The sequence below is a fragment of the Corvus cornix genome, chromosome 3 (genome assembly GCF_000738735.6).
Source record: "Corvus cornix cornix isolate S_Up_H32 chromosome 3, ASM73873v5, whole genome shotgun sequence".
In the NCBI taxonomy this organism is placed as follows: domain Eukaryota; kingdom Metazoa; phylum Chordata; class Aves; order Passeriformes; family Corvidae; genus Corvus; species Corvus cornix.
Window position 1 is genome coordinate 31,839,158 of NC_047056.1, and position 26,391 is coordinate 31,865,548.

General features: G+C 39.1%; 1 protein-coding gene across 4 annotated transcripts in view; it reads right to left on the minus strand.

Annotated features, from left to right (window-relative positions):
- PLD5 (phospholipase D family member 5) overlaps positions 1 to 26,391 on the minus strand; it is a 183,561-nt gene that overhangs the window by 30,923 nt on the left and 126,247 nt on the right. For all 4 annotated transcript variants that reach the window (XM_010391776.4, XM_010391778.4, XM_019281332.3 and 1 more), the window contains one exon: positions 10,288 to 10,415. In XM_010391776.4, the coding sequence (XP_010390078.1) occupies positions 10,288 to 10,415 (128 nt within the window). The remainder of the gene's footprint in view (positions 1 to 10,287; positions 10,416 to 26,391) is intronic.

The following is a 26,391-nucleotide window of genomic DNA, read 5'->3' on the forward strand; positions in this document are numbered from 1 at the left end:
ATTTCCTCAGCTATTTCTTGAGAGGTTCTCTAGCACTACATTTGAAAGAAATGCCTAATAAGTCATCATACTGATTAGAAAAAGTTGCCTGTCCAATACCATGATTCTCATGACTTCTACAGTTCTCTGAAGACACACTTAACAATTCTGTTTGCAGGCACTGCCTGCCCAATACACCTCCCTCATGCAAGGATTAATAGTTTTCCACTGAGCAGTTCCAGGGAAATGTCAATGATTTCACTGTTTTGATGGCTGCTGTTTATTTAGAAAAGTTAAGAAAGGTGACTGCATGATGACTTCTAAACCAGGCCTTGATGCTTATGACGACAATATCAAAATCTGAAAAGGTTAGTGATGACATTAATGCTGCACATTCATATGGAAGGAATGCTTTGTCAGACTGTTTTGTTCTGCTTGATGACTTATGGGTATAGAAAGATGAGATTTTATTCTGAACTGCAGAGTCATTTGTCTTGTATAGAATGACTGAAATGATTGTCCTTCCTTACCCCAACTCATGGAGATTTATGCCGTGGTATTTCCAGCCTGATTTACTGTGTGTCTCTTTCACAGGACAATACTAAATCCAGTTTTCCATGAAAGGATTCCAACTTTCAAACAGGAGGTGACTGGGCTCCATTTGGGAACCTTTTGGAGTTGAGGCAGTTCTGAAGGAAGACATTTTTCTAGAGGGGAACTGTCATCTGTGCAATATCAAAGTGTGTGTGTGTGGGTGGAATCACATATTGGGAAAACACTTTTAGGATTATTTTAATGTTGTTATTTTAATTGTTTAGTTGAAAAAGATTGATCTGATGGGGTATGCTAATAACTAAATCCCTCTGAGAGTAATCTGCCTCCATTTGTTAACATCACTGACCAAGATTAGTTGCCAGCAAGTTCTTGTGGAAAACGACAGAATAGACTGTGTTGCATTAGCTCCCCCATAGAGATTCAGCTGGGGTTTAATGAACAAGTTTTCTTTCAGCCTAACATAAATCAAATTTTTGGGAAAGTGGTGGATTTACTGCTTTTTTTATATCCATGTAAGTTTACTGGTTATTTCAGACTACCACTGGGTAGATCACCGCAAACAGGCTTTATAGAGATGTGCCTAGAAACAATTTTAATCTCTGTGACTAATTTTTTTAATTTTTTTTTTTTTTAAAGGCAAGACAACTGCCAGGTGAGTTATTTGTGATGCAGTTTCTGGGAGATCCTCCCAAACAATTTTTGTAAATTTCAACAGCTTAACTTTTAGGCTACTGAGTCTTATCTCTAGGCCATGGGCTCGTGTAAGCACACGTCACCAGCACTGTCTATTCACCACAGTATTTGCTTCAAGATAGCAGAAGGGGTCTTAAAAGCTGTCTCTTTTTTTGCACACACTTTTATGGATGATTTTCTATCCTGTGTGCAGTGGTGTACAGTTTGTGTTCTGGCAGCAAATTCCTACATGCCTCCAGTTCCCTGAACACTTTTAGAACCCATCCAAAATTTTCAAGTCTGATAATGCTGTACACTGATATTATTTGTCAAGTATCTGAGGGACCAGTAACAAACCAGAACCAATCACACTCTCTTTGCAACAACTATGACTCTTAATTAAGACATAGTGGTGGTATGGCAAGTATTAAAAAGAAAGCAAATGATAATGATGTTAGTTTTACTGGAGAAAGAACCTTCTATTTTCCTTTGGGTTTTGGAGATCCAACTACCTGAATATGCCATGCTGCTTTGGAAAGAAGTCAGTTTATTCATTCAAAATGGATATTCCATAATTTTGCTCTGTAGGCTTATTATTTATTGATTTCCAATCTATTATTGATTACTCCAACAGCAGGAAAACCTGTTCACAGGACTTCCACAGCAACTAAAAAAAAAAAAAGATGAGAAGAAAATAGAAACATAGAATGGGCTGGATTGAAAATGTCCATAAAGATCATCTAATTCCTATCCCCCTGTTACAGGCACGGATGCCATTCACTAGATCAGATTGCTCAGTGCCCCATCCAACCTGGCCTTGAACACTTCCAGGGATGGTGCATCTACGATTTCTCTGGGCCAACCTGTTCCAATGCCTCACTACCCTCACAGTAAAGAATTTCTTCCTAATATCCAGTCGAAATCTATTCACATTAAGCCTGGCATTCAGCAGATACTCAGGTATCCAGCTACCTGAATATGCCATGCTGCTTTGGAAAGAACTGCGTTTATCTGTTCAAACAGAATATTGCATCATTTTGCTCTGCAGGATTATTACTTACAGATTTACAATTTATTATTGATTATTTCAATAGCAGAGAAACCTGTTCTACAGCACTTTCAGAGCAACTCAAAAAAATCAACAAAAAATCAAAAACGAGACAAGATTTGTAATTTCAGAGGTCAGAAACAGAGTGATGAGCATATAGCTACAGTCAACAGAAATCAAATAAAAACATGCAGCAAGCCATTGATGTATTTTGCCCTCTCCTACACTAAATACAGACACACAATGCAGATGATGCATTGATGCATGTGAGAACAGAGCACAACAGTGGGAGAAGTATGGCAAACAGGAACAACTTCCTAGTTCCTCTGAGCAGGGAATCAGCACTGCAGCCAGAGAAACTAGCCAAGCTGAGACCACTTTCTGGCTCCAAGTGCAAGGTAAATATATAGATCCCATGCTGTTTTCAGTCAGTAAATCACAAACAGGATTACAGGAGTAAGGAGCACACACAAGACACAAGGGGAGCAGCCACATTACCCATGTTCCTGCCCAGCTTTAGCCGGCCCTCTGTGAGCAGTGCACAGCAATGGTAAGCAAGAGACAAAATGTCCTTTTGCTTCACTGATATTTATTTGTAAATACTGGATGCACAGGTAATAAATTTCAAGCAGAATAAGCATAATGGGCAACACTGACTGTCCTGATTTACTGGATGGAACTGAGAAAAAGCAGCCTGTCTCAGTTAAAGAATCAAACAAAACATTTTTTTTGTCCAAAAATGCAAACTTTACACCATGATAAATGCATGCTGTGAGATCTGCACATTTCCAAGAGCAACGTATCTTCTTCCAGTGCCCTATTCCTTGGGGGAAAAAGAAAAAAGAAAATAAGAACGCTGCAATTTTGGAGATAGGTATTAGCCACTAAACTGCTCTAGACTGGGTCAAAGATAGGAACACCAGCCAAAAGCTCTTAGTGAAAATAATAAAAATGTCCTTTGAAGGACAAGCTGTAATAGCATCACAGCAGAGTTCTGACAATACAACTAGATTTCTATGCAGCAGGAAATAGAAAAAGGTAATAAATAGTCTAAAGAAGTAATTGTCAATACAGCTCTCTAATATCTCCTTATACCTGCTTTCTTCACATATTGCCTCATTCACCTATGCTTGAAGACCTGTGTTGCATTTTTCTGTTATCTTTAAAATATTAGGTAGCTCAGGAAATGATCCCATAGAAAGAAAACCCATAAAGGTTTTTTTTTAATGATTGGATCACATGGATATCAAAACTTTTTAGGAGATATTCTCTGTCTTATATAAGAGAGATTCATTAAGACAGAAATACAAATTTAGATAGAATACACCAGGATTATGTTGCCTGTAGTTTCAGTCCAGTATTTACCCATCTGAGCTTGATTGAACCTCATGGACAATGAAGCTGAAAGAGCCTTTTTTCATGTTATAGGACACTTGAGACTGTGCTCAGTTTACTAATAGCCATATGATACTGAACACCATTGGGATAGTAAGAAAATTAAGCAAATTACTAGAAGAAGATGGCAAAACCCGACAAAGTGCACATTAGGGACAAATCTGTAATTCATACTAGAACAACATTTTATCAAATGGAAACTCTCAATATAACTTTTACTTGACTGAAAAGATGGAATTCTACTGTCAGACAAAGTATCTTATCTCAAAAGGACCACATGCACCATTACATAACTTCAAGAGACTCTCTCAGATAAAAGTTCAGAAAAACAACTGACTGATTATAGCCTGCCTTTGCTCTATAAGTTCTGTAAAGATCATCAACAGAAGTTTCAAATTTGCAGTTCTTGTCTCAGTGATAAGTTTTGAGAGGTGGCTCTGCTATAGCAAGATTTTGGGGAAGCTGGAAACAAGTATGATCATCATGATGTATTTTGAGATATACAGAAATCCAGTATTTATTACATATTGGTTTTATTGGAGGACATTTTCTTCACGCAAATAAATAGAAAATACAGTGTTCGATGATATAATTTGAGGAAATCATCATTCCCCTTTCCCTGGGAGAGTTACATAAAAAGAAACACAGGTTGCATTTGCTCCTGGCAGCATTCCATTCTGAATTTTGGGGAAGTTTTTATTAGGATCTATATCCCCAGAAATGAAGACCAAGAGAAGAAGGGATAATTCTGGGATGGGTTTTGTCCCTCATACGTGTGGCCTTTGAGCAATATCTCCTCCTTATGAGTGTCCTCAATACAACTGGGATGAGACTTTTGAGTAAAGAACCATGTGGATTGCTTCCAATTTGATTTTGCCCACCACAACCAATCAAAGGGTTGATCCTCTAATATTCCCAGAAACACAAATGACCCCAAACCTGCCACTTCAGGTGCAGCTCTTAATACCTGAAATACCATCATTTACCAGCTTTTTTCATCTCAGAGTAGGATGAGAAAGAGTTTGGGTTTTATCAGTCTTTTTGTTGCAAAAGATTAGAGGAGAAGGTGGTACAGGTGAATTGAGAGTGCTGCTTTTGTCTCCTTTTTTCTGTGCTACAGGAAGGACAGCCTGAACAACTCAACTGAAACCCCCATTATTTCTCAAACCAGCCCTGTCCTGTCTGGTGATAAAAGGCAAGACAAGCAGACACATTCCAAGTGCTCTTGGAGACATCCTGCTGCAAGCCTTCCTATAGCTAAGTTCAAAAAACTGACTCACTCTAAAACAAATCAAATATTGGCTCATCAGTTTTTACTTTAAATGGACACACAAAAAGTGTATCTTTTGACCAACTGAGGTTTTGGGAGTTTCCTCCCTCCCTTTTTTTCCCTTTTTTTTTGGTTTGCTTGTTTGTTTTTCTAATGAGTACAGGCTTATTAAGTTCACAAATTTCAGAATCCAATATACTTTCACTGTAAGTATGCACTTGATTATTCATATTTATCATAAAAGACATAACTTTGTTTATCTACTGTGTCTACAGATGCTTAATAGATCGTTTTTTGATTAATTCTCATAGCTCTCCATCCCACTTAATTTGACTGTCAATTCAACTAAATTATTAACAGAATAAATGAACTGGGCAACTTGTTCCTTATCCTTCAAATGTAACTGATACTTCATAATTGCTACAAGTTTCATGTGCCGTAGGACTCAATACTAACAAGACAAGTATGTTTTACATACTAATAACCATAATGAAAAAATAGTTCACAGAGAGTTTCTCATTCACACACTGTCACATCTCACCTTCAACAGTACTTTGGCCCTCTTCGGTATTCATTTAACATCTTAGGTGCAGCAAATAAACACCTAACTCCTCAGATTAAACAGGTCTCTGTTTCCAACCTGATGAAAAGTGTTGGGACAGTTTATCTAATTTTCTAGTTACCTTAAATTATGTAGATAAAATCAGCAGTTTGTAACTTATAACAACAAGACAGTAAGAGGAGGATGGAGAGGAAACTGACTGATGCATTTTTAAGATGAAGAGAAATCAAATGCCTTTCTGAAGTCTTACTTTATATTGGTGAAACAAATCACACAAAGAATCCAACACACATGAAATGAATGGGAAAATGAGAACAAGATTACATGGTTATTTTTTTGTCCTTAAAGAAGTATGTTTTTCAGCCTGGTTGGGGTTTTTATCCTTAAAAAACCCCTAATTTTTACAGCCTGGTTGTTTTCTATCCTTAAAAAAAATTAAATCTTGCAGCCATTCAGCTTAAACTTATGTGAATTTAAAACAATCAGAAGAATGAACAATCCAGAAAATACATGGTACTTAAGAGGCATCTTAGAAATCAAAATCCTCCGCTAGCAGTTTTTACATAGCTCAGAGAAGAAATCATGGGTCTGCTTAGAAACTTTGCCTCAACATCAGCTGAGCCAAAATTTAAGCAGGAATTTTTGAGATAATGCATTTAAGATGTGCCAGACGAGAGAGCAAATGACTCCCTGAGGTGGATCTAGATATTGGGGTTTGTTTAAGAACCAACAAAATGGGAGCTTTTGCAACGAATTGATTATATTTCACACTTTCCATCCTTATCCTCTGTTCCTGCAGGGAAGTGGCTGCTGGCCCCAGATGCTGAGCAGAAAGTTGGGTCCATCCCTGCTGCATGGCTGCTCACCTGTCTCAGGCATCACCAGCCAGTGGTTTTGGTGCATCCCCTGGCTTCCATCTTATCCACAGCTCTCTAATCTCCAGGATTTCTCCCATTTTAAGTTTTCCTCCAGTCAGGAACTTCACCTTTTTCTGTTTGGGTCCCCCTCCTTTGTTTCAAGACCACTTCCTCCTGGAACCCCAGACAAGCCACTTCCCTTCAGTCCAGATGTTTACAGTCAGACTCCACAATTCCAGGGAGCAAACAGCAAGCTTCTACTTGAGACCTTAAACATTCAAATTTGATCATTAACCTTCACACATACACTCAACTACCTGGTATCATTAGTATTCATGACTTATGACTTAAGCTATTTTTTTTTGCCTACAAGACTAGCTAATATTAGCCTGATTTGCCTACAAGACTAGCTAATATTAGCCTGATTTCACTTCCAGCAAAGACAATTGGATTAATTTTACTTGTTTCAGGAATTTTCAGTAATAGTATTTTCCAAGAGCTGATTATTTGTTGCACATAAATGCATTTTTCTGAAGTAGTTCAACTAATCCATTACAGTTGTTTGCCCACTGGATTCAATTATTCATATGTGAATAAAACTTTTCCAAAAATGTTGCTAGTATAAAAAGCTCCAGAAATGTTCATATTTATTACAAACCTCAAGCTCCTTAACAGAATTAAGGAACTAAATGCATTTTCAAGCTTTGCTGGAACATATCATAAATACGTGATACGTTTTGTTAGCTTATGGGTTATAACAATGGTTATATAACCCATTTCTTTTATTAAGTAATAAAAAGCTACTGGGTTAAGGAACTAGAAACTAGAATACAGCACCATGGCCATCTTGATTGCTATTAGTTCAAGCCACAGGCAAAAATTAATCAGTATACTTACACAATTTTAGGCATGCTTGAGTGACAAATTTTTCAGGTTTTTACCAGTATATATAAATTTACCAGCAAGAAACGAGATGATTTCACCAGTAAAATCTTACACAGCTTACTATATCTAAGAAAGTGGCAAAAATCTGGTTGTTCATAACCCTCAATTTTCAGTGGGTTATGTAATTGGGTAATACTTGGATATATGGATAACAAAAGAAAAAAATGCATCCCTGACACAAAATCTAGACCTGTACAAAGAAAAATTCAAAATATTCCACTGTGAATGAAAAAACATCCGATTTTTGTAAAATCCTGCTTTCAGGAAGTCTAAACAGTACTTTACATTTCCCTGTGGAGTTTGATTTCAGACTGAAGCAGATAGCTGGCATATATGATGTCAGCCAGCATTACTACAGTTTTGACAAACTTTCAATTTAACTGAAACACAGTTTTACTTGAAGAGTAATAATGTGCTCTTAGCCTTGCTCATAATTTCAAGGCTGAGACTCTGGCAACTACTAAAACTCTGACAGCAGAGGCACAGGGTATGTGCAACTTTAAAGGTTATTCTTAAGTAGTATCTGCAGCATATGAAAATCTCTCCTTGATGCAGAAAATTTACTTCTAAAGAAAATACTCATATTGCTTTTTGTCTGTGCTGGCAAGTCAAGAAAATGGCAACAAAACTAAATAAGCTTCTATGAGATTGATTTCTAGTATCTTATAAACACAAAGAATCCTCCACAAATATTGCAAACCCAAAGCATTTAAGTCCTGATGACGTTTTCCAAGGAGCTGTTAAATTATTGTTTCAGCTTTCGATTTAGCCTCCTAAGAGACAAATGATGCTAACAGACTTGGGGTTTTTTTGGTTTTTTTTTTTTAGTGTCAGGCAAAGGGACAAAAGAGGGAGAGGGAGAGGAACCTGATCCCTCATTTGCAGCTATACTGGGACTCTGGTAACGAGAACTTGTGGGAGATACATTTCCCCAGTGAGGGCTCAGCTCACTGTGGGTTTCAAGATTAGGTCCCACACGTGTGCAAAGCATTTTGCTTGAGGAAAGGACTCAGAATAAAATGACAGAGTTCTGTGCTTATTTTGCTTCTTAAGTGAAAAGTTCAAGACAGATTATTATTTTAGGACAGCATATCACATCTCTTTGACAGTTGCCCTGATTTATGAACCTGAAACTCTGGGGTAAGGGAATTGAATACTCATATCTAACGTCAACAGGAGCCAAGCATCTAATTTCCTTTGGCTCTTCTGAAACCACAGCATACATTTATTTCTCAACTAATTGAAAGCAGATTCTCTTTTACTGTAATGCAGAGAGATTTCGTTTTGCATAGTACAAATATTCTTCTGAGCTTCATCTTATAAATACATATAAAAATATACTGTTATATGACAGTAAGATTTTAAAAAGTCCAAATGCATGCAGAAAAAGAGTGATAAAATTAACAGGGTGGAATCACTTTGGAAACACTGGCCTACAAGTAACTGGCATCAAAGTTTAATGGAGATATGTTACAAGATTTAAGATTTACTTCAGCACAAGAATACCAAACCTATATGGAATTGTATCATCTGTGATGAAGATCATAAATACATAAGCAATATATAAATAATACAATAATCTGCATGGTAAATGTGCTTCTTTACTCCACATTTATTATTTTCACCGGTACTCAAACCCCCAAATAGAAGAGGCTTCCAAGCTAAACTATTTATAAGCTAAATAAATCCTATGAAGAGCTATTTTGTTATGACAGAACAATTTAGCTCATGAGGCACAGATAATGTACAAACATTTTCTGAACCGTCCAAAAGCCCAAATTGTATGTTCTTACATTGACTGAAAATAAAACATCCTCTTCTCCAAGACTTTCTCTAACAACATTGTTCTTCTACCAGTATTCCAGATTCCTTTGTAAACATACCTTTTAAGTAAATTATTATCATAGGAAGAGCAAAAATGCATTTATTCAATCTCTTTACTAAAATGGCTGATTTGTTTTTTACTCAGACTTCCAGTCTCTTAGCTCAAAACAAACCTTAAAAAGTTCAGCACAACCAAGACACACCTTCTTCTCTGCAAAATCATTAGAACCTATGTTCAAAATTATTTCTGTGTTTCTGAGATTCTGCTCATATCTAGAAAGCAAGCTTTTTTTACCGCAACCTGTAACTATCTACGACTGCTTCTTTCCCCCCTCCGTTGTGCATTTCAGCTATTGACGTCTCAAAGTACAGGTTTCACTCCATAAGTGTGGCTGAGAGCAGCCTCACACAGTCAGTGGCATACAGCAAAAACGAACATGACAGCCACTAATGATCTCGAGACTGCTGCAGAAAGAAAAAAAGGCAGACATACCTACAAAAGGCAAATGAGCCGTGTTACTGACGAGTTCCTCAAAAGGGTCACAGACTGTGGAGAGTTCTTAGCACTGGTTGTTGACAAAGGCCTTAGTGTACATCCTTCAACTCTCATGTTTATGAGGAATAAAAATGTGGAATTCTCTCTAATACATGCAGCCTTCAAAATATTACACTATTTTCACTTTCAGTACCCGTAAATCTGACCCTTCCCAAAGGTAGTGGGTATTGAGGTGTAATACCCACTTTCCATTTGGAAGTCTTTCCAAATTTGGGGTTTGCTTTTTTAAATGGCAGATCAGAGGGCCTAGGTCTTGCCCATGATATTACCACAGAGTTTCCACAGTGGTTTGGTATTTACCAATGGGTTTGCTCACTTTTTTTTAAAATAAATAAACTGGAATATATAGTGACCATCAAAGAAACAAAAAAAAATGAATAAAATATTTAAAATTGAAGTATAACCATGGAAGATACCTGTTATAATGAAAAGAAGGAAAATTTATAGTAATATACTCCTGCCAACACAGAAGAGTCATCAAAACTGGGGCAGTACAGTTTTGGAGGCTGGCACTTTTGCCAGTAAACTATCAGAAAAGAGAGATATCCAAGTGTCCTCAAAATGTTCCTTTTTTTTCTCATTCTACCCTCAAAGGGTATAGGATTACTTTTTCAATTAAATTACCTGTCCCAACGATCTCCAGTCTAGGCTGGCACTTCCAATGTATACGTGCTGTTTATCAACAATCCAGAAAGACGACTGAAGCCGACCTTCATTATATGCTGACATGTTCATATACAACACTTCAGCACCTAGAGATTTAAGGACAAAATAATAAATGGCATTACTTAGTATGAGATAATTTACATTATTAAAAGAAGAAATTACTTCACATTTCGTGGCCTCAGTTTCCAAAATTAATGAGGGACGTAAAAAACCATACCATTAAGGTTTAAAATCAATGATAAACATTGTTACTGTCCCAAAACTTAAGACTTTAATTAACATATATTCCACTTATATGAAGAAACATTTACTTAATGCACGTCCCAGGAACATTCCCATACATTATAATGTTTACCTAATTTCCTTCCATTTTAGATTAAAATAGTCGATTTTTTTTCCAGCACTATATGTTCCTAAAAATAGTTCATTTCTAAATTTCTATTCTGTAGCACAAACCAGCTACATATTGCAAAAATGACCTCTGAAATACGAGTGCAATTAAAATCCCTGCCTAAAAAGCAGACTCTGCTCTGCTCCTCCTGCCCTGTGCAATGGTTTGAACAGGTAGCTGCAGTGGCTGTGGCATGGAGAATTAAGGAAGTAAGCAAAGGCCTAAATAAAGTATGTTGAAACTGCTCTTAATCCTGCTAATCTGTGACACTCAACCTACCACTCTGAACAGCACAGTTTTAATAAGGATTATAGGCCACTGAAATCAAAGGAGCTCCTTGTTGGCTCCATCACACCACCAAGAATGTCTGAATTGGCCCCATCTGTACGTTTGCAGAACTAAATCCAGAATATATTTAATATTAGGTAAGTTTAGGGGATTTCTCACACCATTATTGTTCTTTCAGTGCTCCAGTGTTTGCAAAATTAGGTGATTAATCTGAATTAATCATTGCTGAAGGCATTTTACAGTAACCCACTCATCTTCACATTTCAGTCATGACTAACCAGGGAAGAGAAGTGACAGTAAACAGCAGCCTGGGGGCCAGTAATGGTACCAACCATCTCCTATTAAACATTCATGAGGTACCACGAATTCCAGTAATGGCTGAATATGAGTCACAACTTTCAAAGAATTCCAGGATATATAGAGAACTAAAATGTACTTCTTTTCATTGAACTTCCTATTTTTGATCTCCTGAGAAACATTTGACTTGTAATTTTAGGCAACAGTTACCAGTGCTAAATATTTCTTTATTATTATGAAAACAGTAACTTTCCTTGAAAAAATTATTCCAGAAGTTCAGACATCAATAAAAGAAGGAAAATCAGGTAAGGTGCCACTTACCATGACGCACCAAACACGCAAAATAGGATTTTGAGCACATTACAGAGTCTGGTTCATTGGTCAATTGCATTTTGTGCAACCCAGCTACCTTTCCAGTTTTTTGTACGTTTCACTCACCCACACTCGTCTATGCTTAGAAACAAAGATTTTTCCAATTTCCTTGGAACGTATTGCTGCTACTTTCAATTCATGCATCAACAAGCAGAACTGTGCTAATTATTGAGAAAATTAGTGTGAAATGGAAAAGAAATCAGAAAACACTGTCGCAGGTGTTAAATGGTTTAAATTGTTTTCTGGTGAATAAACAAAAGCAACTGCTATTAGCTAAGGATAACCATTCTGTAAGGCACTAAACTTCTACCTAGTGATCCGAAAACTTTGTTTAAAATCAGGTTTAACAAAGCAATTTGCTTTGATGATGTTTTCTTTCCATACATATAATTTGCAGCATTAAATAGCAGTAGGAATTTAACACCCACAACACACCTACACCAAACAGGTTATAAATGAAATGTTAGGATTTTTGCATAGGAAAGATAAAACAATAGGAAGCAACAATGAGCTTTCTTCTCATAACTGAGAGCCTAAAATAAACACAATTTAAAAATATTTTTGAAATATCCAATCACAAACAAAAATGCTGACTGCTGAAGTTATAACAGGAGACTATTTAACCAGTAATACTAACATTAAAAATAGCAGACATCATCAGTAACTTGACACAAAATTCCAAAGTTGTAAAACACCAGAATTTGTTGGTGTGGGTTGTTCAGACATGGGCATAAGCAGTGGGATGGGACTATGACCCTAAAATATAACTAGGCTTCAATTACCAAAATAGTGACTATAGCAGTGCAGAAAATACTGCTATCACATATACCACTAAAATCAAAACCTGGAACCCAATTTCTTTTCTGGAAACAGCCAACTGATAAGGGAACAGGTGAGGAAGCAGTATTGCCAAGTTAATTTAAAAAAAAGCCATGTGTTGCAAACAGCAGCTGTTCTGAAGCCTATTAATGAGCTCTTACCTTTTGATGAAAGGAAATGTATCAATATTGATAATTGCCTCTGTTCCAGAAGCCCTTGAGATGCTTTGTTAAAATAGGCTTATCAAGCCTTCAACACAATCCACCATCCCCAGCGTGGTCCAGGCCCCATGAGGAAATTAAATTGGACTGATCAATATGTGAAGCCATAATAGAACTCTCTGTCATGCTCCAGTCTCAATTACACAAAGCTGTGAGTCTCCTGAGTTCAACCAGAAGGGCACATTTGTAGGCTTGATGGCTAATAAACATGCCAAATAAATCTAACTATTTTGTTTCACTGGAGATTAAAATTCAGGATAAGAACTTAGAGAAAACCAGTGCTGTCACTTAAAACTCAAGTGGATTTGTCTGTCCCTAAAAATTGTGCATTCTAAGGGTTGGGACAGATTACAGATTTTCTGCAGAAAAAACCCAAAAACCACAAAAAAGAGACACTGTAGGGATCCAAGCATGTTTTAAGTAGCAGACATTTATCTGAGTACTTTTTCTTCTAGATGGGGAATTTTTTCACACTGCATAAGGGAGATGACTGATGCAGTCTGGGATGCATGGAGCAGGCCCTGCCACTGAGAGCCTGGACCTTCTGCATGTGATGCAAACACAGCCCCTGGAAGCGCCAGGTTGCTACTTACCCTCTAGCTTTCTCTCATAAGGGAGGAAGAAAACAGAAGGTATCAGCAGTATTGCAAGAGAGACTGACTTTTCATCCATTAAAAAATAAATCCAATTCCCAAAGTAATCCCAAAGAAGAGGGATGGCCCAAGAAAATGCCATTTACAATTTCTAGCCTTGCAACATCCTGCTTGGTCCAGCTGCCTGCTCTCAGATACTTCACTAACAATGTCTGAAAGCCCTAGAGCAAGCTTGACTGCAAGAATAGGAATTTGAAAAGAACTGGGATTGTTCAGCCTGGAGAGAAGAAGGCTTCATGGTGGACCTAATTGTGGCCTTCCAGTGCCTGAAGGGAGCCTACAAGAAGGATAGAAGTAGACTTTTTCCAAGGGCATGTTGGAAAGAGGGAAGGATGAGGGGGAATGGATTCAAAAGTAAGTTTAGATTAGATATTAGGAGGAAACTTTACTGTAAGGGCGGTGAGGCACTGGAACAAGTTGCCCAGAGAAGCTGTGGATGCCCTGTCCCTGGAAGTGTTCAAGGCCAGGCTGGATGGGGCTCTAAGCAACCTGGTCTAGTGGAAGCTGTCCCTGCCCATGGCAGGGGGCTGGAACTAGACGATCTTTGAAGTTCCTTCCTACCCAAGCCATTTCATGATCCTATGAACCTAAAGCTAGGACATTTTTTACATATTTGAGGCAAAGCACTAAACTCTTAGCAGGAGCCTTTGATCAAGAGATCATCACATACACGCTGTCATGAAAAACCATGTCAGACACATTCTTGGTGCAGATGTGCTGCAGCTGTGGATTTTACTGCTGCTCAAGCAAGGTCACCAGACAGCTACACAAACTGGGAGATTCCTCTTCATGGGAGACTGCAGGAGGCTGGAACTCATTGGGTTGCCACTTGGCCTCCACATCCAAGTTTATGCAACAGTTTGGAGAAGGTGAACCTTCTTTGGAGGTGTTCACTTTCTTGAGGCTATGGATCCAACACCTGTGAGCAGCTTAGGATATTGTCCTTGTACTGAGGCAACGTCATTATGCCAAATCCCCTCACTGGTGGACGCAGTAAACAATTTTTGTAAGGAAGACCCAGAAAGAGCAACTGTTTAGGCTGCTATTATCACAGCTGCCTTGAAAGCAAACATGCAAATTCTGCTTGCCACAGTTTTCAGCACTACCAGTTACAGGCTAAGCTCACTCTGGAGTTAGCAAACATAACGCCCAAGAAACAGAAGCTGCATTTGCTTGTACCATGCCTAAAATTGGTCTTCTGTCTTCACAACTTTCTTACTTTCACTACAGTGTTTTTAAAACCAGAGAGAAAGAAAAATAAGGGGAAGAACTTAAGGAGTAAAAGGAGAGCCAGTGTTATCTGTGAAGTTGCAGCAACAGTGACAGGCAATACACAACAGGCAGAGCAAGGATGAGAAAAGCACCGAGAGGCCTGACCTCAGAAGCCCCAACAGTAGGAAAGAGTGCTGCAGCAGAAGAGAGTGTGGAGAGACGTGCAGATACATCACCTGATGGCACGTGTTGGCACTGCACTGTGAGAGCCCTAGGAGAGAGGTCATGGAGCAGGCAGTGCTCTGCTACCTTCTGCTAGGAACAGGAATGTTATAAAGGTGGAGGAGATGAACAGGGTGTCTTTTGAATGTCTCTCCTTCCCCATTTTGGAAAAACAGAGCTTGTCAAGTAGAGGTTTCAGCAGGTGATGGAAGGGGAACGCACTGGGGCAGGGGTAGCTAAGACAGGGAGTGGGAAGGTGGTAGAGAGATCACAAAGAAGAAGGGACAGCAGGGTACAAGGCAGTACTGATATATGAAATAAGTCCGGCCAGGGAAAGCAACACTGCTCACAGCTCTCATATATTTGCAGTCTGAACCTGACAAATGCACTTGCATGTCCAGTCAATCCATCGTGCATCTTCCAGACCCTGTTCCCCATGTCACAACAAAGCTGGGCGCAGTAGCAACAGCTCCCCTCTCCTGCTTATCCCAGTCCTGTCATCCCTTCACTCTCCTCATTGCCATGTCCATACACTTTGCTCACACCACAATTTTTCCTCCTCTCCTAATTTTTCACGTGCAGAAGCAAATACTCTTAAGTAATGAGACCTTCAGAAAGGAGAACGTGAGCTGTGGCCTTTTTGTTCCACCCCCCTGCCGACAGTCACTTGGCACTCACGGATACATATTTTTACCTATGCTTTGGAGGGCAGCCTCAAGTCAGAGTCAAGAGCAAACTTACCCAGTCCATACCACAAACCCTGGAGCTCACAAGCTCATGCCCACAGGAGTACAGCCAGTACAGCCTGCAGGACACCTTGCATGGCCTCTCTGGGGGGCTAACACACAGGTGAGAAGCAGCACGTGCAACACTTGCTATCGTGCTATAGACCTTCTGTGTTCTTTCAGCTAAATTGCCTTTTCAGATCAGCATAGATGCAGTTAATCACCATGTGCTTACTCAGCAACAGCAACAGAAGATCCCGTATCACCCTTAGGTCCCACATTTATTTTTTAAAATACAATTTGCTCATTAGGATATGGATGCATCTGCATATAGATACATAAAGTGAATGTCTCCCTACATTTTGCAATATATGCTTTCATTTATTTGCTTTTGATAATAAGCCTTAGCACAAAGTGCAGCCATGAATAAACATAATTTTTATTCCACTGAGACAAAAATCCAGAGTTTTCAATACAAGTGGTCACAAGTGGTGGAGTAGCTGTCTCATTTGGGGCAGACACAAGTGACCCAGGCAGAGGATCACCTCCCCATGAATTTTCAGGCTTCTTTCTCAACTGATTGCAAAAAGCATGGACTTTTTCCAGAAGCCCCATTAGTGTGACCTGCCACCACTCAGAAGAGGACAGGTAAAAAAGCAGAAGAATGCACAACTTGAAAACAAAGTTATTTTTACTAAATCTCTGAATGATTAAAAGACAAACTAGACTATTTACTATTTCTGTGCTCTTTATGGAATATTGGGTTTGAAATACAATTTAAAAGTCTGCCTGGCCCAGAAAGATTAATGATTCAGATTTATTTTAAAGAGAAAACACTCAAGGACTTTTAGGGAAATCTCTGATGGTAATACTTTAACTTTGAATCAGCTGTTTTGTTTACATTGCCCTCTGCTTCTCTCTCTCTCATGCACATACCTCTGTCCTTTTTAAAAACTACCAGGACTGAATCCTGTCACTCTGGGATTATGTGCTATTCATCTGTCTAAAGCCACAGTAATTTAAAAAAGAAGCAGCCTAAAATCAAAACCTTGCTGCCTTTTCTTTAGCAGCTCTATATTCAACTGTCACACATGCAAAAAATGAAATCATAATTACTCAAAGAAATTACATTCTAGCACGAGTCCAAGTAATCCCCAGAAAGCTTTCGCAATAACATTTACATTCATGCCATCCTGGCCTGCCTTAAACTCAAACTACCTGCATGAGAAACACTCACTCCCAGTGTATGATCAGCCATAAGCTGTGGGCACATGTAGCTTCTCAAAACTGCCTTTAGGAAAACTGGGCTGTTTCTGATGTCGATGTTTTTCACAAAAATTTACTGTAATGCTTACTATCTTGTTTTACAGCATCTGAGGTCACTGACACAAAGATAATTTTGAGGAAATCAATGCCCAGGAGAGGAATATGTGACCAAAGCTCCATGAGCCCCTCTGGTCTCTCTCTGGAAAGACATAGGTGCCTGCAGCACCCACTGGAATGGCAATGGATGGGCTCACATGCTTGGGGCTGTGGCGTGGGTGGTTCAGGGACAACAAGCACTCACTCTGCCTCCTGCGTGCTGCCACTGTTCATCTCCACTGGCACGCTCCCCAGCCAGCTCACGTGTCCCTGGCTGGCTGGAGCTTGGAAGAAAGGCTGCTACAAGAGAGCTCTCCTAAGCAGACAGGCTGCAGTCAAGGATCTCCCTGTGGAGTTGAGGACGTGAGAAGAGAGGTCTCCATTGCTGCCGTCTGACTTCCCAGCCCCCTCTCCAGGCCCTGAGCCAGCTTCTCGCCTGGCTGCCTTCCCTCCCTAGCAGACTGCAACATGCTGTTGGGCTCTGCCCTGCATGATCAGGGGAGCAAATATCCTCTACACTCACCATTGCTTTTTCACTTTGTTTTTTACTCAGTCAGTGGATTGAAGTAATTTCTGTGAGGAGGTACAGTCCCAGAAATTGCTCTATCCACACAGCTGTGGAAGCCAAGGGCTGAGAATGTGGATGGGAAAGAGCAGGAAGAAAAAGGAATAGTGACAAATGAGCATTACAAAACCCAGCTCTCTAACTGAAACCAAAGTATTACAGAATTATAACTTGCATGTTTAAAAACGGGAAAAAAACCCCAAACCCAAAAAACCAACACCAGTTACCCCCCAAAATAGTAGCATGAACAGATCTCATCTTCAGCAACCCTTCTCCTTCCCTCCACCACCTCTTCAGCTGTGCCAAAGCAGCTTTTTCAGGGAATGAGCTGGATCAGAAAATGGATCCAGGTTAAAAATAAATAAAAATAAGAAGGTTGTTTCAAATGTAGAACAATTCACTAGTCCAGCTCACCACATGGCAGTAAACAATTTTTTCCAACACAGCTGAAGGGGCAGCACAAGTGTGGAAATGAGTGGCTGTGGCTGGGTGCAACAAGATGCAAGAACTGCTTATGCCAGTGCTGCCATTTAAAGGTACACCCACATAGTCTCAGCCTCCATTCTTCTCAAAATCAGGCCTCAGTAATTCCAGGTGGCAAGCTCCAGAATTTGTTTGCCTTTTATCTTGCATAATCATTCGTCTTGTGCAAAGTAGATAAGAAGGCAATGCTGGCATTTGCTTGGGTTGGCATTTTCCACATGCTTACACAGGGGTCCACAGTGACACAGAAGATCGAGAAAAGTCCCACCAGGGACCCTCATGTGTGCAGAGTTTGCTCACTGGATGCAGGATGGCAGATTTTTGAGAACAAAGGAAAGGTCAGAATTAATTTCTTGGAATTGCTTATTTAACTTCAATGACATCTTGGGAGCTAGTTAGTTCCCAAGGTAACATTTATCTAAATATGCCCTTACTCTGGCTTTGAAGATGTCAAATGTTGGCCTTTGTTGCTAGCCCAAGTAATCAAAACACTGATTTCTCAGCTAAGTACCCAGCTGTAGCTAGAGTTCAGTGTGGGAGTGCTACAGCTCTCGCCCACATGAATGCATTTTGTGCTGCCTGCTGGGCCCTTTTGATTTACTCAGCAGAAAAACCCCAGAAATATAACGTAAGTGCTTCCCACCCCATCTCACGGGTGAGACAAAAGAGACGCCCGACAGTATTTCTCTGTAATACTTACTCACCCAGCTACACCTAATTTCTGACTCACCAGCAAATAGCCAGGGGTCCATCACAAATATGACAGCACCGAGATAAAAAGTCCCCTCTTTACCCGCAGGATAGACACAGCAGGAGAACACTCGACCTTCCCCATGAATAGAATCATACAACAGCTTGGGTTGGAAGAAAGCTCAAAGGTCATCTAGTTCCAAACCCCCTGCCATGGGTAAGGACACCTTCTACCAGATGGAAGCCCAGGTTGCTCCATCAAAGCTCCATCCAAACTGGCATTGAACAGTTCCAGTGATGGAGCATCAACAACTTCTCTGGACAACCTGTTCCAATGCCTTGCCACCCTCACAGTTGATAAATCATGTGTGGACATGCTTAATTAACATATACACAGAATTGTAGACTGCAAAGAAGGAATAAGCTCATATAACTACAGATCTCTGGTCCTTCCAGTGATGGCAATCCAGGGCATCAGCATGTCCTTGAGACACATGTGCTGCCACCCAGTAGAAAATGCAAGCAGCCAACAATACAGCTCACTACATAGAACAAGACAGGAAAGGACATGCTCCAACTCTACACTTTCCAACCTGGATGTGGCCTCTGAAGCCAGTGATTTCTGTGCTGTATTTGCTAAAGAATCTCTTACTGCTTGGGCCAACGTTTAGGGCTCCCATTTTAGTCTGTCTTTAAAATAAAATTAAATTGAGTTCATGCACAAGAATTTAGTGTAATTTAAAAAGCTCCAAACAGCTTTTCCTTCCCTTTTAGTAATTTTATCAAAAGTAGCAAACATTGCTGCCTCTTTTAACAAGTGTTGCTGCCTGATGTTGTTGCCTGTTGCAAACCTGAGAAAATCCTCATTTTTTTACTGCCTAGACTCTGATACCAGTATTTTTAAATCAATTTTTACTTCTTTGAGCTATTTGAAGTATTTCGTATCAAGTCATAGAAAATTTTGAATGAGAGCATTGATCATCAGTTCAATTCTTTCCCCTTAGCAAAACTCAGCATTCCTTTAAATAGCATTTTCTTAGTACAAATCTCTTCTGAGAGTCTGATGATTCAGTAGAGTCTGTAAGAGAACTAATATACAACAAAGTTTGCTAGAATATTAAAAAAAATTCCACATCTTTTTTTGCCCTTCATTATTGGAGAGTAGACTGCTCATTTACTAGACAAAGCTGTAAAAGTGATTGCTTTGGAGATTGGGAAAAGTAATTTTCTTACTTAGTTGATTCAGGCAACAAAGCATATTACTGCTTGAAGGAAGACTATAATACAATCAGTAAAAGCATTAATAAGCTGGATTGTGGCTTTCTTTCTTTGCCTAATTATAATTGCATATGTTTTTACTATAAAAGAAGGCTATTTTAAATATAATAGAGAGATTAGTAAACTCGCTCACTGCTTACCCCACTTCCTTTTGAAGACTTTTCTTGACTTGGATTAGCATTATGAAGCACTATATTTATTTATATACTTCTTGGATGAAACATCCATGAATTCAGTGACATTTTTTTCATCCTAACACATGAGGAATTAGGATCACAACCTTTTATGAATGAAGAAGGCTAAATCTCTACCAAGAAAAATGTGGTGACTATTTATCCCTATCTCTCTTTTTAACTTAGCAACATGATTTCATTCTGATATTTTTATATTCTAAAATCATCAGTATTGGCAACAGTCACTTCTAAATATGCTGACTAGCAGTAACAACACTTGTGCGTCGTTCTCAAAATGCGCTCCTCAGACATCTGGAGCTCTGCTTTGGGTTCTGTCAGTTTCCTTCCCCTGAAGGAGAAATCCCAGTTCTGGAAGGTGAGATACTGCAGGGCAGGCAAAGAGGTGAGAACAGTTTGCCTCCTTGAGTGGCTACCACTTTTCATTTTTACAATAACTTCATAACAGAATCTATTTTTTTCCTGCACTTTCATTAGCTGATTCCCTGAGCAGCCCTAGAGTATTATTTACAGGCTACCAAAAGCCAAGAGCACCAGCTGACCTGGCTGTGGCCATACAAGAAAAGCAGAGGCACAGCCAGAAGTAACCTGGGTCTGCCAGTGGCACAGACATTTCTTTTCACTACTTCTCCCTTGTCTCTCAGCATTTTCCCCATCTCTTTCCTTTGATTCTATCCTGTTATCTTGCCGAGTCAGCCTTTGACTGTACTACATTTTTTTCAGATCATTCCTATCTCAATGCCAATTATTTTTCTCTCCATGCTGTCACAAGCCCACTAATAACATGCTTCACCTTTTGACGACATTCTGTTCTGATCTTTTCCTAAATTAATTACTCAGTTCTCAGTTTCTGACCTTTGCTTTTATCTGATTCATTCCTCCCTCTTATTTCATTTTCCCCACTACTTTCCCCCAGCATAATTCATCCTCCCTCTCCATCACTCTCTTCCACTTCATACTCAGTTCATAATTTCACTCTTGCCCTTGCCTACTCTTTCATTGTTTCATGTATCATATATATTCATCCAGTTACTCATTCAGTCCCTCTCGCTCCAGTTACTTAAGGAACATATTCTGTTTTATAACTACATAAGCAGTATGGCATATTCTTCAAGACTTTACAAATAAATTTGTGGAAAGGAAAAAATATATTTTCTTAATAGTTCTAAGGCTAATCACAGCTTTGGGTTACCCAAATTGGTTCTAGTTTTATTTTATTTACATGTGCTAGGACTTCTACAGGTATTAACTCATGATATACAGCCAAAAAATAAACAAAGATTTCTGATGGTCGTTGCAATTTGGGACTCTGGGAATTTCTTCTTGCTTTCTTAGTCCAAACAACAACTGAAGCTGAGCTATTTATTACCATGAATCTAAGGTTCTTGAAAGAACAAGACACTTCTACAGCCTCTTCTTTTATCAAAGTAAGCACATAGAATAGATACTGTAGCTCTGCTGTAGCAGACTGAAGAGTCTCACACTTGATTTACTATTGTTTTGACCAGCCTGTCAGATGCATTTTTGAGGGCTTCAACATTCTGGCTTGGTCACCCAGACACTTCATACATTTAAATGGAGGCATTTTAAAGAGAAAAATGGACGTGCCCTGATGTCAAAATCAGAAAAATCCAGACAGTGGACAGAGAAAAAATAAAATGTGTATGGGGGGAAAAAATGCTTTCATTTGAGGAAATATGTAGGGGATACAAATCAATAGTTTGTCAGTTAGCAGATTTTTAACACGGATTGACTTTCTTCCAAACAGCCTATTTGAAGTGTAGAAAGCAAAACAAAAGGAAGCCACAACTCCACAGATTTTATCTTATTAGCTGGGTGAAGGACACACACAATATACAGTCAATAAAAGTGACTGCACACTGAAATCACAGAGGATTTTAGTGTCACAGAGGGACCAGACCACAAATATTGTCTCATTTCTCCAGTGTAATATCAGCAACTGCCTGTGAAGGACACAAATATAGGTATATTAGTCCCCCCTGACTTTTTGAACTGGTGGAGAACCAGGTCTGTAGGACTTCTTTTTCTACTCCAAACCACACAGGACAGACAGAATTAGCTCGAGCACAACAAGCGACAGAGATGGACCAGTTCAGAGCCATTTGGGACGGCAGCAGGGTACAGGACAGGGGCTGCGTAACTGGACTGCTTGCAACTGACCATGGGATCTCTACGAAAGCGAGACCAGAAGGCAGCACAGGCACTTCAAGTCCCAATATCACATCATGGACTTGGTTACAATCCCTTGTCTTATGGCTGAGAACAGCTGCTCTGTGGTCCTTTGCTTAGGAACTGTTATTTTTGAAAGCTTCTCATTGCAATCATCACAATGTTCTTTTGAAGAGATTTTGGAGCTTAGTATAGATATTATGTAGTCCTAAAACTGCTGGCACTTTTGTCCATCACTTTATACTAACAAAACTACTGAGATTAAAAGCTTCAAGAGCAGGGATCTGTTTTGAGTCACTGAAATGGCTGTCAATTTCTGTACTACATAATTACTAATACTTACACACTGTAGAAAGCTATTATTTTGTCCAAAGGAAGGGAAAGAGGCTGAAATCACTCTGTTCTCAAGCATAAATATTAGAGAAAATCGCTCGGTAAGGGCATGCAGTACGAGACGGAAAAGATGGAGAGTAACACAGAGGTATCAGTCTGGGAACTTTGCTTCCAGTTGAAAAACTTTAGAAGGAGCTTAATGTAATTTGCTTTCCAACCATTAGGCTGCATAAAAATTCATAACACACCAAAGTGCTGTAGAAGCCAAAGGTTAGTTTGAGAACTGCTATAGGAGATAACCAGAAAGGTCAATATTAGCATCATAGTGGCAAATCCTTGTTACAAAGATCACGCTTGATAACTAATGCTGTATAAACCAGCAAGATTTGGTCACATGGGTTTACTTCATGCTACAGTTGTGCTGTACACAACAACCCAAGCTGAGTAGCCTTTCCAAAGTGTTCATCAAATGAAAACCAAATGGTGTTGGTCAAAGAGTGCCAGTTTGGTCTGGGCATTTATTAATGCTTCTTATATAACTTTGAGCACACAGTACTTTAATTGGGTTTAAAGCAGAAATGTTATCTTGATTGAGCTAAGCAGCAAAGGAGCTAAAAGAACATAATACAAGTGTCCCTGTCATGTCAGCTCAGTCTTCTCAGAGCTGCCCGAGTTTGAAGTTACACTTCAGTCTAGATGACACAAAAGACTTGAACAAGGTGAGAGACGAAAAACTCAGCCCCACGGAGAAGGCTGGAGCCTGCTTGCAAAACAGTAGCAATCAACAATATACCAAATCATACCAGCAAGACTCCTGTGACTGACAAAGATACAGTTCTAAGAAAACAGTCAGGCTGCCAGTGGATATTAAGTATATGAAAATCACATGAATGGAGAAAACAGAATTGACCTAAAATAAATTAACTTGCTTTCCTTGGACCCCTTTTAGGACCATTAGCCTTCATCTCTTTTCAGTATGAGATAATGTTAGTGCTTTTGCATACAAGAGAAAGAATGGGGTGCCAAAATTTCTGCAAAGGTAGCACAGCTACCTAACAAATGTTTTCTGAGCTCACACGGCCCTGGCAGCTCTTACCAGCTCTTTCAGTAGCTGTAGGTAGGAATTTGCACACTACCCATTATGTTTTAAAAATGTCACAACAAATTTCTGCTAATGCCATCCGTTATTGGTTCCTCTGTACTAAAGAGTGTCAGCAACTCAAACCAGCTAGTGCCACATGGGAAGAATCCATTCCAGCTTGTAAACCATCAAGCAAGATTTGAAGATGATCCCTGTGGCACAAACCTGCTATGTTGGACCTGACTAGGCCCTACCAGACAAGAGAACTTTGCTGTTCACAAGATGGCTGGATTACAAATGCTCACAGTTGTACTGGAGCTTGTTAAATACAAAAGTGCCCACTGCTGTCAAGTCCATGAATGCACACACATTAGTACCAGACTTGAGTGCAACGATATTTGCAATCTGAAATTAAGTACTAAAATACTGACCAATCTACCATGAAAGACCTTTTCCATTACAAATTTCAAAGCAGAAGAATTATTATATTGTTTCTGCTAAACACCTAACAAATATGCCTCACAGTACATCTGTCCCTAACATCTTAAATATGCCTCACAGTACATCTAGCCTTAATGAGGAACATGAATTAAATGAATGTATTATTATTTACCTATGCATGTTTGAAACAGTGACTACAGATACAGGAAAGCATGTGACTGATATTTTATAATGCGAAAGTACACATCACCAATGGGAGGGTACTGTCTTTGGGTACACAGCCATTTCTCTCAGCAAAGGTATTCATTTTTAAGTCTACAGACACAGAAGCTGTAGAGTTTAGAATGAGGATTTATTGCTTACATATCTGGCTCTAAAAGACACAGAATTTTTGGCTTAAGTGAACCTTTTTCCCCCTTCCTTTTTGCAAAACAAGCCAGCACAACCTAAGGTCCCGCCTGCCTTCAGAATTTAAATTATTGTGAAGGTTGTTTAGGTTTTGTTTCCTCCCTCTGTTGGCTGTGGATGTGACAGCCTCATACTGCAAATCCTCTCCTGCTAGAGAATTCTGTAAGTCAGGCTATGCCTAAATCTTTTTAAAGTTAGTGTGCTTCAGGCTCACAAGAGAAAATAAGCTGCTCACATTGTGAACTATTATGGTGCCTAAAATGAGGATTACTGTGTATCCAGGGGAAGTTTCACTCTCAGATTAGGCATCTAGTTTCCTGTAGAACCTATAATAAAAACTGGATTATAACCAGTTTATTACATTTTTTGAGTTAAAAGACATCCAAAAAAAGCAGCAGGCAATGCTGATGGAAAGTGTAGTTTTTACCCAGCTCCTCATTTGGAATTACACAGAAGGATTGATACTCCAATGAAGTTTTAAAATTCTGTCCTACAAGTAGAACCTTAAAACAATTCTGTTGCTATTAAGGGTAAGACATTTCTTTCAAAATATATCTGGAGGCAATAGAAGGAGTAGAAGCAGAGTAAGGACTGGAAGCCGGGTTTCTTCCATCCCAAATGGATGTGTGACTACTACAGCCATCTTCAAATGTAGATAGAGATTAAAAGTTTTTCTGCAAACTGTTAGAAGTCAAATAGGAAGGACCAAGGGAGCACCACTACAAAATATCTTCTGCTCTTCCTAAACCTTTGTGACTGCAAACTCAGTTTTAAGAAGTTTAAGATGTTCAATGCTAGCTTAAATGATTTGCTTTCTGTCAGGTGCCTGGTAAGGCAGACAGCTGTAAGGAAAAAGCTGGCAGTTTAGAAACCTTCAGACAGAACAGGATTTTCAACATCATCTTCTGCAACTCAGACAGATGTTCTGTGTTGAAGACATTTGGTGTATTGATACACATCTAACAAAAATACTCCCCACCTGCTCTTTTCAGTCATGTTTCATAAGGTTGGATGTGGCTTACTTTACCTTGCAGGACCTAGCTCTCCAACTGAAACAAGTAAGAAACATTGCACACGAATTCTCATGGGATTTAGGCACAAAACCAACACTGAACATTCCCTTGTGATCAATATGATTGTGGATGCGTGCACACTGTGCAACATAAACTAAGGTAAGACAGCCTAGGTGCCTAAACAGAAAGATGTTTCTCCAAAAACAAACCTAGCAGGAGTTTCTGGATGTTAGTGTTGCCTAGATGTTAGGTAAGAATGCTTGAATCTCTGACGCAAAACTAATACCTGCCTCTTTTGTTGAAGGATGGGATGCAGCTAGCTTTGGAAATTCAGCTTGGTAATTCTCACTACGTAGAACTCTGTCAAAGTAACTATGCATTCTAAGAGGCAGAGAACTTAATGAGATCTTTTATCTTGGAACTGGCTTTAAGATTGCTTGTCATAGGCTTAAAGTAGAGAAAATACCAGGAAATGCTCTTCAGCAGCAACTAATAAAAGCTAAATCAAATCATGCATCTACTCTTTTGTGGTACCCAAGTTATATAAAATAATAATAACAAATGAACAAGGCCTGATTCATAATAAATCAAAATATAAAAATGAATTTAAAATCAGATGTCAAAGATGTTGCCAGTGCAATTTTCATTAGCTGCCTTTTGTACACTCTCATATTTTCAAGTGTGACTTAGAGTTTTAGAAAAATGTCAACATTTACGATTTGAAAGGAATGGAAGAGATTTCTCCCCCTCTGTTCACACGCACCTTTAACTCTGTAAAACTCAGATCCAAATTACTTGCTTCCTTCAGGAGGATTTACCCCTAGTCT